The sequence below is a fragment of the Scophthalmus maximus genome, chromosome 17 (assembly GCF_022379125.1).
Source record: "Scophthalmus maximus strain ysfricsl-2021 chromosome 17, ASM2237912v1, whole genome shotgun sequence".
In the NCBI taxonomy this organism is placed as follows: Eukaryota; Metazoa; Chordata; class Actinopteri; order Pleuronectiformes; family Scophthalmidae; genus Scophthalmus; species Scophthalmus maximus.
This window is the reverse complement of record NC_061531.1, coordinates 15191177-15204127: the sequence shown is the minus strand read 5'-3', so window position 1 is coordinate 15204127 and position 12951 is coordinate 15191177. Positions and strand designations below refer to the sequence as shown.

Here is a 12951-nt window from a genome sequence, read left to right as displayed (position 1 = left end):
TTGAATTGAGTACTTGATCACGTTCAGATGAGGAAGAAGCTTTATTTAAAGGTACAAAAACAAGACACAGCAGATCTATTTATAGGAATAATTTACCATAGTTTAAAATCAGAGCAGAAAACAAAAACAGATCTTATTTGTACATGAGGGTAGTTCATTGAGGAAATTACATGAATGTAAAATAAAAAATAATTTAGGTTGTGGTTTTTTTTCTTCTTTTTAATTACACAAATCAATGAAATAAATATAAAAAAATATATGAGCAGAATAATGACAAGATGTGAAGGGTACATACTCATGGACATGCTGTCGTATTACTATCCTTCTTTACAGTAAGTACAAACTTGAAACTGCTGCTGTTTGAACCAACATTCATTGATTTCACCCACAACCACATAATCCTTACACGTGCTCCATCCTTACTACCGTGGAGCTTGTTTTTTTGCTGAATATTTTAGGCACAAACCTCTAAAAATCTCTACAATAATAAATCTTGACTTTTCTCCACGGCTAAACACGCTAGCTTGTCGGGCTGGCAAAGCTTGTTTGCTTCCTGGTTTTCAGGAAATCCATAATATTGAATACTCAAGAAGAGCACCTCGTTTCTGTACATACAATTGCATTGGTTCATTTAAAAAAAAATTCAAATGAAATAACAGTTGACATCTTAAACGGTTTTATTACAGCTCCTGGGAACAACATCGGCGGTAGGTAATGATTTGTGCCTCTTTTCACCCATAAAATATTTATATCTTTAAAATGCTCCCTAAATTCATTTGACAAAAGAAAAAAAATGTTTTGCAGCTTTTATTGTAGTTAAAAAAAGAAAAAGTGCCTTTGATAAAATGTAAATTATTGTCTGGCAAGTATTTGCTTGTGGCGTGAAAAACCAAAGAGCTGCGTGTGTTTCAGAGCATGAATGGCCACAGGGGGTAGGTTGTACTTAATTCACCTGCAGAGAGGTTTGTCTTTTAACATGGCACAAGTACAGATATGTATACTTTTATGTAGTATATGTTTCAAGGTGTGCTAAAATAAAGCACTCACCCATGATCCAAGTTACAGTAATGACTGCTCAAATTAGACAAACCCTCATTTAACAGCATTCAGGGGTTTTTTGAAAACGTTTCCACAAGAGCTCATTGTGGAGTTTTTTCAGGAAAAGGCTTTGAGCAGTATTGTCTTTTTTAAGGTAATGTGCCCAGAAAAAAAATGACGTATGTAAACATGGAACGAGTGTCTAGAAATTCCTCTCTGACTCAATGACCTTGGACTTTACGGGTCACGGTGGACGGTCTTTAGCAGCTTTGGACTTTCTTTCAGGTAACGTTTTTTATTGGCGGTTATAATAGCATTACCATCATCATCATCATCATCATCATCATCATCATCTGAGACTGTCGACTAAGTCAAGTGACCTCTTTAGATGTATTTTATATTTGAGATAATTGATATCTGTGCTGAAGTAGTGGTAGATGTTTGACATACATTTCCATCTTAAAGATCCAGAAACTATGTGAAATAGGTGAATTCCTTTTGCATAGAATGTTTGACTTGCAACCTCCGTTAAATATGTATCGTCTGTTGGTTCACACAAGTTATGATGTAAAATGTCAGAACGTCATCTCCCTGTTTTTAAACAGAGAATCAACTGCAGCCTGTATGTAACCATAGTGACTGTCTGTCCAATTTGTGTATGAGACAAAATAGTACGTGTGCCGAGAAGAACTATTCATGGGGTATAAATACTCACAATGAAGGCTTAAGTTATGAGAATAGTTTTCTCGTTGTAAATGTGAATACAACTTTTTCAGAGACAAAAACAACGGTCAGCGTCAACATCATTAGACTTCAAAGGATGATTATATAATCACACCACTCCCAGGATAGTAAAAGACATAAATATAGAAAAATATGTAATATATATATAGATATATATAGAGATATATATATATATAGATATATATATATCTATATATATATATTCAATATACTGTATATGCATATAAAACTAAGTATCAGAAAGAGAACAACGGTTGCATCAACATAGAAACCAAGTGAAAATACAAAACGAGAGTAGGAACACAGCAATGCCCCTGCTTCAAAAATCACAGCAGGTTGTACAGCAGCAAAGGTTCCCCGTACTGTTCGTCCGCAGCTACGGAACGAGGGGAAGAACAGTCGTCTCCTCTTGGCCAAGAGAAAATCCTGACGTGAACAATCTCCATTCACTTTTCACTCCAAATTTCAGGAATGGCTCCTCGGTAAGAACGGCTGGGTTTTCAAGTGAACGTCACATTTGAATATATCTCAAAAAAGGTATAAAAGCAGGAGGGACGGGTGTCTCCTGCGTTTTAGTCGCCGTGGCACCGCTGGTTTTTTTTCTAGAGACGGGGGCGTCAGGAGTTCTCTTGCAGAAGAGTGTGTCAAAAAGCAAAAGGAAAAATAAGCCACTGTTTCAGAGTTACCGACACCGGCTGCAGCACTTTCTCGTCACCCGGCAGCATCTAGGAATGATTTCTATTTGGACGGAGTTGAGGACGCAAAGTAACCACTGAGGAAGTGGGAGCATTTTTGTCTAGTGTACAGGAAGTGAGCTGAACTGCATTTCACTCGTCAGGACCGCTCTCGTTACAATACATCCAATATGGATTACCTACCAAAAAGAGTGGCATATATAAAGGAAAGCAGGCAAAGACGTCCGCCCGACCTTGCGAATACGTGGTCACACCACGTTGGATCGCTGTGCACTCAGGTCTCAGTCACTTCAGAAATGCAAGAAGAGCTTCTGTGTGTTGTCATCTCAAATTGTAAGGATCCATTTTCTTTTATACTGTATCTCGACAGTTAAGTGCCACATGATGACCGACGGCGAGCAACGCCGAACCTGCCGCATCTGAAGAAATCTGGCCCAGGAGCATCCTTGACGGCTTCAGTTTTTTTTTTTTACATTTTAGTCTGAGTGTTCGGCTAAACGGGCCTTTAAGATCTGTCGCCGTCAAGTCACGACTCAACTCGACGCATCTCAGAGCATCATGAGCGGAAATTGTGGATCATTTTCTCTTTCGGAGGCAAAAAAAACCCCCGAATCAGACCTACGTTCGCCACAAGCCCCCAAACGTTCTCACCGACACTGGCTCACCGCGGGAAAACACACACCTTTCAGCGCCAATGACGAATTCAACAATCTCTCAACCACAACGCCGGCGCACCAGTCGAGCGTTTTTCCTCTGCGGACGAGCTGTTGGGACGGCAAATTAAAAATGAATGAGACTCGCTTTCCTCGCACAGAGAGACCCCCCGCAGGTGTGAGAGAAAGCGATGTTGTTTGTTTGTTTCATCTTCACGAAAGAACCTCACAAAGGACTGCGATCGTATATTTCCAGCAAAGATTTGCATACAAATTCTGGCCCGTGATGGCCGAGTTTTAAAGTTTCAAAGGAACAAATATTATTTTCAAAATTAGTTTGCAGTCAGCGTACGTAGGAACGTATGAATGCTTTTTTTTTTTGCATTAGCTCCTAAATACTAAATGAACAATTTGGCAAAAACTTACTGAAAAATAAGCATTACTACTGGGGCCCATTGGCCAAACATTGGTCAGTTGTGGGCTCCTCTCGAAAAAGAGGAGGAAGCTGTCAGTGAGAACCTTTGGGGCTGCGGCTCTTAGCACCGGGCTACGGAGAGTTGTGCTGAACTACATGTGGGATAATAATTCATAGATTTAAAGAGGCACTTTTACGTACAGAAAAATGTCATTTTTGGAAAAAAGGCTGTTGCACAATATCCTTACTGTGACATACGCACACTCCTTGAATCTCTTGTGCTTTGTGCTTGAAAGGCGGTAAGTGTCTGAGCAGGTCCGAGGCCGGTGCCGCCACGTTAAGGCGTGTCAAACACTTTCTCGTCGGGGAGGGAGGGTCACAGAGGGGGTGGGGGGTATTTGCACAGTGCACAGACAATAGATATAGATTGTGTGAATCAGACGGGGGGGAAAAAAGGTGGGAGGCGAAGTTGTGAATTCCGGATAACATCACGTGGAGCTCGCCAGCCCCCGTCCCATCCCTCAGTCTGACTACTGAGCGTCCTCTCAGTACGGGATGAGCGGGTTGGGCCGGGGTCCGGACCAGGGGGAAGGACCAGGCGGGACGAGGAGAGCCCAGTCCTGTCGACACTAGGACTGGGCCGAGAAGGGGGTCGGGCTGGAGTTGTTGTTGGTGTTGTTGTTGTTGTTGTTGTTGTTGTGCTTGGCCGACTTGACGATGGTGATGACGCTGGTGGTGGCCACCTTGCCCGGCGAGAGGGGCCCGCGGGTCACAGTCCGGGCGAAGCACTGCAGGGCCTCGTACTTGGCCCGCAGCGCGTCCAGCTCCAGCCGCATGCTGGCGTTCTCCCGCGCCAGCTTGTCCACCTCGTGCTGCAGCTCGATCTTCTGCTTCTCCAGCTCCTCCTTCTGGGTGACGCGCTTGATGCGGCAGCTGGCGGCGTAGCCCCGGTTCTTCAGGGTGCGCCGCCGCTGCTTCAACCGCACGACGTCGTCCTTGGTCAGCCCACGCAGGTGCTGGTTGAGCTCCCGCACGGACATGGCCACCAGCTCGTCGTCGCTGAGCGCCGGGGCATTCTCACCCGCCTCCTTCTTGACCTGCGGCACAAAGGTTGCAGCGGATTGAGGAACGTGAGGCCCGTCTCGGAGAGATGTATGAACAGCGCTCCAATGAAACACTTCCCACGCGTCTCTCCCGCTTACCTTTAAAGCTTTGCTCGTCTTGAAATGAGTCGTCATTCCCTGCATGCAGACAACGGGCCAGAATCTCACAGAAGACTCACTGAGAAGTAGAAAGAAGAAGAAACTCTTTATGTTGAATATACACCATTAAAATTCAGAAGAATTAAACAAAGCGGAAGTTATGATGCAACATGTAATAGAATACCCCTCACTCAACTGCATGAGTACTTTTACTTTTGATTAGAGCTGCAACAGGTAATCGATTAATCGATCAGTAATCGATTACTAAATTAATCTCCAACTATTCTGATAGTGGATTATTCGGTTAAAAAAAACCAACTCAAAAATCTCTGATTTCAGCTGATATTAATATCTTCTGGTTCCTTTGCTCCTCCGTGACAGTAAACTGAATATCTTTGGTGTGTGGACGAAACAAAACATCATGTTGGGGTTTGAGAAACACGATCGCCATTTTTCTTATCATTTCATGACATTTTATGGACCAAACAACTTAGAAAAAATAATCGACAGATCATCGATAATGAAAATAATCATTAGTAGCAGCAGCACTTTTGATAATTCAAGCACGTTTTCCTGTACTTTCCCATCAGGGAGATTTTGAATACAGGATTGTTAACATGTTATCGAGAGCTTTTAAATGATTAGACTTTTACTTCAGTAACAGATCTGAGCACTTCTTCCCCCAGTGCATATTATTGCGTATGGCAGATACAAATCAGAGCAATGGAGAGAAGAGCAGCGACCGCCCGGTCCACTCCTTCCTGTAACGCCACTTCAGAAGACATCATCACGACGACGTTGCAGGGTCATGTCACGTGTCAACGGTTGTGCTGTGCGTGGTCGTAGTGCTGCTGCGGGCGCCAGTAGAGGGCGGCATCGCGCCAGTGAAACACCAGCACTGGAAGGCCCCTTTCACTTACTTGTAAGAGGAGGAGAGCTTTTGACAGTGCAGTTCACTCTCTCGTCGTACAAGTTTGACTTTCAAGCTCTCCGACCTAAGCGATTTCGTTTTTCGCCAGGGCAGTTTTTAGAAAAGCCCTGTCTCTGTGTGTGCTCATTACAGAGGGCCACGTGCTCTCCCAGACTGCCGCCACGGCCAAAAAAAGGCGGCGAGAGCGCCGAGCTGTGATCCTGTGAGAGGCGCACATCCCCCCCGAGGGGCTCCATTTCAGGACCTGCAGACCGGGCCCTGACTGCGAGTGCACTGTTCCAACGCCCGCCCGCTGCCATGGAAACACCCTGCGAATGGGCGTGGGAGTGGGAGTCACATGGTCGGCGAAAGGATAAACAAGTCTCATTCATAACCGCAACGCAGCCTATACATAGCACGAATCAGAGGCACCAACTTGTGCTGATGCACTCAAAGGGACCCTGTGTACAGATTATCCCTCAGTTTGTCTCCGATCTCTCTCTCTCTCTCTCTCTCTCTCTGGTCATCCTGCTGCTTCCTTAGAATTCATCTTTCATCTGGTGTCTCCGGGTCTGCAGGGACACAGTCCGTCCAAAAACACCCACAGTCTGCCTCCTCATCGCGGACATTAACGCAAAACCATCACATCAGCATAACATTTACAGCTATGCTGAACTTCGCCGAGGGGGGTAGCAGATATAAGCAAGTGGAAAGAATTCCCCATCCATCCATCGTCTACCGCTTTATCCATTAAAGGGTCGCGGGGGGGGGGGGGGGGGGGGGGGGGGGGGGGGGGGGGCTAGAGCCAATCCCCGCTGACATTGGGCGAGAGGCAGGGTTCACCCTGGACAGGTCGCCAGCCTATCGCGGGGCCACATGCAGAGACAGACAACCACTCACACCTACGGTCAATTTAGAGTCTCCAATGAACCTAACCCCACTCTGCATGTCTTTGGACTGTGGGAGGAAGCCGGAGAACCCGGAGAGAACCCACGCATACACGGGGGAGAACATGCAAACTCCACACAGAAAGGCCCCGGTCCGGTTGGTTTGAACCGGGATTCGAACCCAGAACCTTCTTGCCGTGAGACGAAGGTGCTAACCACTACACCGCCGTGCAGCCTGGCCTGATGGAGAGTCACACAGAAATAGTTTCCTTTATAGTCACTGGTGTATTTTTTGCTGGGAGACAATGTAGTCTGTCAATTCGCGGGGGCCGCGTCTCGCTGGTTGTATCCGCTTACACTGGGCTTTCCTGAGCCGCTCCATGCCCTTATTTAACTCTGGCGGATATATTTAGCCCACGGTGCTCACACACAGAATTTCTGCCAGCTAAACAAATTTAAGTGAGCGTGCGATAAGTGATATGTCAGTGAGAGGGCAAATATTCTCTGCAGCCCTGTTGAGCTGCGGCCTCCGGGGAAGAAAAATACAATTGGGTGTGGCTGTTCCCTTTCGGAACATTCATCACGTCTTCACATCCTATGGCTGCAAATGTCGCTGTACAGCACGTTGCAGATTCTGACCGGAAGCGATCGTGTACTTGAATTCATGGTCTCTGCCTGCAGAATGTACTTTTGTCACAAGCAGATCAAACCTCCAAGAAGAATTTTCAAACTCGGGAAATACAACAGATGAGAAACTAAACCCAAAATAAACTCCCGTTTGCACATTTAGAGAACATGTGTTGCTCTCTTACAACGTCCTTGAGTCATTTAAAAAAACATGTTTTTTGCTAAACGTGCAGCGGAAGAATTGCGTAACTTCGGCCTCCAACGAGGATGGAAGAGCTCGAATAAAACATTCCTCGACAGCCAGTTGGCCTAAACAGCCCAATTTGAAGTGGGGTTGCGTCACGAGGGGGGTCCCTGGGTATCCTCCTTGTGAAGATCATGGAAAAGTGGTGTGGGGGCCTCCCTCTCTCCGTACGAGAGGCCTCCAGGCTTGAGGCGAGAGGCCAGGTTGCTTCCCTGGAATTCTCGAGGCATGTGCTTGTGTTTTTCTGCAACTCGCACGGGGGGCGAGGTTTGCCTGATTAGATTAGATTAGATTAGATTCAGCTTTATTGTCATTTGGCAGAGTACAAGTACAGAACCAATGAAATGCAGTTGACATCCAACCAGAAGTGCAAAAGAGGCATTAAATACCAAAGTGCAGGGTTACAGTGACAGATAAGTATGAGTATGAGTATGGAGGGTTTTGTACAGAGAGTAAAAATAGACATTCTATATAAATAATATATCTTTACAAGAAATATATATATGTGTATATTGGGAGGCGGCAAAGGTTTCCTCAAAGGAAGACGCCGCAATTGCATCACGCAGCCAGATCCAACGCCTTTATGTCTTTCTGCCAAACAAAACGAGGCAAACGCGTTTCACAACCAGTCGCCGCCTCCCGCTCGAGGACCAGCGAGAGAAGGAGTCTGCGGGAAAAACACCTCGGAGAAAGAGCTACAGACGCCGGGCACGGAGAACAAAACCACATTCCTGAGTGAACACACATGCAAGCAAACCCCTCACATCAGGCACAAAGGCTAAATCTTCCGCCGGAGGAGCAACTCGCGGTCTAAATGTGTCCTGTGATGCACTCGGCACACACTCGGGGGGGAGGGGGAGGGGGGAGGAGGAGCTCAGACAATCCCACTTGTAAAACAGAGGCTGCACAATTTGCGAAATGTCTGGAATTCAGAAGAACCTCACATCTTTCGCTTGCCCGAACAAATCAAAGGCCGCCTGTGTGCACATGTGTGAAAGTCAGGAGTCTGCAACCTTTCTTTGAAGGGGTCGGGGGGGGGGGGGCTGTCGACATCAACAGTCACTTTTCTACTTTTTCTCATGCGGGTTTGAACCAAAGGGGAAAACATAAACAAAACCCCCCAAAAAAATTCTCAACTGTTCTTTTTCTACGAACAGCAGTCACGCGTTTCATGGCGGTGCTCCATCGTGAAGCCGGCGTTTCGTTTGGCGCGGGGGAAGCGGGGAAATGTTTTCTGGTAAACGCGTCGCTTTGTTCCTGCGAGACGACACATTTCTTTTTCAGAAAAAACAGGAAAAACAAGACGAGGGGCCGGGTTTTAAACATCTGCACAAGCCGACATGAACTACAAAAAACAGCTGTTGAAAAAGAACAACTCGGTCAACCCCCGACTCCGCGCGAACCTATGGGCACCTTCTTCTTCTCTTGGTTCGCCCGGTGCCAAATGTTTCTACTCTTTCTCTTTAAAGTCGAGGCATCTGGTCAAGGTCAGGGCTGCACTTGAGGCAGGTAACCGTGGGGGCCCGGCCTTCTCCCAGAGTAAACAGCACATGAAAGGCTCGCGCGCTCACGGCCCCGCTGACCAATGCAGAGTTGGCTCGTCTGGCCTCCTTGTTCTTCGTCTCTCTTTGTGTCAGTTCGGGGGGGGGGGGGGGTTGAGGCCGAGCAGAGAGCCGACTTGTTGCTGCCCCTTGACAGGTCTGACACGTTCCACGGGCAGAGCTCTTGCCTTCTCTCGCACTTTTCCCCCCTCGGGGCGCCGCGGAGAGACCTCTGCGCAGACTGCCCCCGCGCCGCTCTTTCTCCAGCGCAGCACATTCGGTGGGATACTGTGTGGAGGAAACGGAGAGCATAGCTGAGCAGTGAGTCACGGTGTTTACTGGTGAAAAAGCGGCGACCAGCGGCAGGGAATCACACCCTCCCCATCTGACGTTTCCTGGAAACTCCCGTTGTTTCATGGGGAGGAAGGAAAAGTACAGAGGACCTTGGAGATGGTTGGCATGACCACTGGATCTTTTGTGCGGAAAAGGGAGGAGAAGTCGCCTGAATATCTGAGCAAAGATGTCCCCCCCCCCCCCCCCCCCCCCCCCCCCCCCCCCCCCCCCCGACCAGGGGAGACTGGAAGAAATGTCAAGAATGCAAAAAAAAAAAAAAAGACATACGGACATAACCCGTCCAAGTTTTTACAACCTGGGAACCAATAATGTGGGAGGCCCGGGGGGGAAATATTCATCTTCTGTTGCTGAAAATCACGTTGCATCACATCTCTGACTCTCCAGCTTGACATACCAAAACAAACCATAGCTCTTTAGTTGAAAAATACCGCTGTTAATAATCCAGCGCTCTCCAGACTTCAGTGCTTTTCCTTCAAAAAGAGCAGGCTGAGGCGCTGGCACGAGGGCAGAGAGGCATGTGACAGCGAAAAGCATGAATGTTCAATGTTGTGCAGTTTGTGAAGTAGTTTGTTTGTGCCGCTGCCAACATTCAGTTCTGCGTCACCATGGAGGTGGCCATGGGGGGAAAGGGAGATCGGCATTTGATCCGGCGAGTCGGACTCATCGAGAGGCGTCGAGGAATTCCCAAAAACGCGATGACGCAAATACAAATAAGTGAGTTGACTCTGAGGTGGAATCAGCGGGTTGAGGTCTGACAGAGAAGCAGAAAGGAGAAATGATGTAAATCACTGTGGGGGGCAGTGTGCCGACACACTGCGACTGTCAGGGGAATCACTTGGGATGGAGGTGATGGCTGTTCACACATTCGTCTGTATTGCCTGTGTGTGTGTGTGTGTGTGTGTGTGTGTGTGTGTGTGTGTGTGTGTGTGTGTGTGTGTGCGACCCTCTGCTTGGCACGTCGGCAGTGCCAGCCCTTCAATGTCTATGATCAAAACACTACATGTTGAGCAAAAACACACCACGGCGGACATGTTCATCGTGAGTCATCACATCACTGAAACCACAACAGCTATTCCACTTTCACAATACTCCACCGCAAAAAAAAAAAAAAAAAAACGGAAAACAGTAACAGAACTGGAGACAGTCAAACAATAACCTGCACGCCCTGATGTGCGTTATCACCACCGTCACGCAGCCGCCGCCGCCGCGGTAACGATGAGTCAGCCAATCCAACCCCTCCAGACCCAAGAAGACATCATCACTTTGGAGATGCAACCACATGTTAACCTCATGACAGAAGGACTGCACCGCTCCCATTGACTGCCTCTCTGCCAGCAGACACACACACACACACACACACAGGCACACGCACACACTCTGTGTTTGTGCACCCACCAGGGACACCAGTGAGTCACCCAAAGACAAATATTTTCCTCATATTAATCAGGATGGTGCCGAAAGGTCACAAGTTCAAGATATTCAATGGACGACAAAAGGGACAAGGCCAAGTGGGGGGGGGGGGTTGTTGGGTTTTTTTTAAGGTAAAACTTAAGGTATTATGAAGTCATCATCAAAAGAGATGAATTGCACCCTCAGGACATATCTCAAAGACACGTGTTGAACCAGGAACAAGGCCCACCAGGCCGAGAGGATGACGCGTTCTCCCTCTCCGGGTGCTGGAGGTATGCGCCTCCTGTGCAGGGCCACTCAGCCCCGGTGGTCCCACTCTCACGTCGTGCCCTTTGTCCCACATGTCTAAAATGCAGACCACGTGTTGTTTCCCAATGTCAAAAGTAGGCTGGTATTCTTTCCTTCTTTTTTTTTTTGCATTCAATCCCGCCACGCAATGAAAAAGACAGCGCAGAGGACTGGAGGAGGAGGAGGAGGAGGAGGAGGAGGATGTGAAAGTGATTTTTGAATTTGTTACATCAGGCCAGACACGTAAGTTTCATTTCACTTCCACCCCCCCCCCCCCCCCCCCCCCCCCCACTTTGAGTAAGTGAGAAAGTCGACTATTAATAACCAAACCTCGCCGTAATAACTGACTGTGAGCAGACTAATAAGTGGACCATTGTGACGTTTGGTAACAACACTGAGTAACGTTGTGATGACGTCGATTTAATGACGAGCGCTTTTTTTTTTCTTTTTCAATTTACATTTTCCATCAGATGAGCTGAACACATGAACAGATTTTTGATCAACTTCACATTTTTTAAACGGAATAACCAGCTCTACTCCGCCAACGGTCGCATTAACCAACACGAACTCACCATCATAACAATAATAATAATAATAATAAAATTCAAAGTAGTAATAACTAACTTTTTCACTGCTTTTTTCTTCTATTTTTCTCTTGTTTGTTCTTGTGTTATGTTGCTCCACACAACACGTGTCCGCGCCAAACTGCATTCTACAAAAGTCTCCGTCACGCAACGTTCACGACCGCGATCCAAACTCAATATCACATCAGACATGAATGCTTTTCAGCCACAACATTTAAAAAAACCAAAAACAAATCTGTCTTGTATCTCTCCGATATAATGATATTATCAAAACATCTAACACACACACACACACACACACACACACACACAGGAATAGAAAAACAACCTCACCTCTGTGGACGCGGTGTATATCCGTGCGTAAAACCAAAAAAGTGGCGACGTCGGTTTGCGCCGGTCCGAGGCGACGCGTGTGACTTTACGCTGCCGGTGTGTGTGTTCGTGTGTGTGTTCGTGTGTGTGTGTGTGTGTGTGTGTGTGTGTGTGTGAACGCGTCCAGCGGCGACTCGTCGAACTGAATCGACTACAAAACAACAACAATGTACCAACATTCCACGCTCCGCTTCCGCAGGCGCTCGCGTCACCGACTCCTCGTGACCCGCCCCCTCCATTCATGAAAATAACTTTCTGCTGACGTCAGTCTGGGATGAGGGGGGGGGGGGGGGAGGCCATAAATAGAAGACAGACACCGCTGGCCACCGCTTTTGCTTACTTTACAAAAAAACTAATCTGCTAAAAGTCACTCAGACACATTACCACCAAAGTTCAACATAAGAAAAGCTTCAAAGAACAGTTTTCAAAATCATAATCATAAAACCTGCTGCCATCCTCCTCAAAGCCCATCGCTCACTCGGCGGTGGTCAAGGTCGAAACAAGGTATTCAAAAATTGCGCATTAACTGAGAGAGAGAGGGAAGAGAGAAGAGAGAAAACACACACACACACACACACACACACACACACCTCCTCCTCCCTCCTGTTGGACTTGGGAGCAACGGCTGCATTCCATTCCTGAGGGGAAGTATGTGGTGTAGTAGCCCTCAGCAGTCGCAAGGATTTCTCTTATTTGAAACTGCGCCGCTGCCAGTAACGTCACCGGTTATTCTGGGCAATTAAGCACTGAATGTAAATACGTTAAGCCAGGAGCCTTTTAAGGGCCCTACACACACACACACACACACACACACACACACACACACACCCGGCGTGGGCTTCCCTGTACGGGACAAAGGATCCTCGGCCTTGAGGTTGCCTCTCAGACTATAAGTGTGAGTGTTTACACTATAAACACTGTGGGTTGTAAAGTTCAGACACAATGAGGAAAATGCACTTTCCCCTCTTTTTTTTTCCCCTCTCTGCT

The 12951-nt window shown here is 47.2% G+C and overlaps 1 protein-coding gene across 1 annotated transcript; it reads right to left on the bottom strand.

Annotated features, from left to right (window-relative positions):
• Positions 1-22: 22 nt before the first annotated feature.
• mafk (v-maf avian musculoaponeurotic fibrosarcoma oncogene homolog K) lies at positions 23-12218 on the bottom strand. The gene is made up of 3 exons (XM_047328088.1): positions 11926-12218; positions 4748-4826; positions 23-4642 (listed from the first exon to the last, which is right to left on the bottom strand). Exons 1-3 carry the CDS (start codon positions 12201-12203, stop codon positions 4175-4177), a joined length of 825 nt encoding a protein of 274 aa, XP_047184044.1. The 5' UTR covers positions 12204-12218; the 3' UTR covers positions 23-4174.
• Between the last annotated feature and the right edge of the window lie 733 nt (positions 12219-12951).

Coding starts and splice junctions, on each gene's coding strand:
- mafk (XM_047328088.1), bottom strand. CDS start 12,203: ATGGAGGGGGCGGGTCACGAGGAGTCGGTGACGCGAGCGCCTGCGGAA. Junction 4,827..11,925: donor TATACACCGCGTCCACAGAG/GTGAGGTTGTTT, acceptor TCTACTTCTCAG/TGAGTCTTCTGTGAGATTCT. Junction 4,643..4,747: donor AGACGAGCAAAGCTTTAAAG/GTAAGCGGGAGA, acceptor TTTGTGCCGCAG/GTCAAGAAGGAGGCGGGTGA.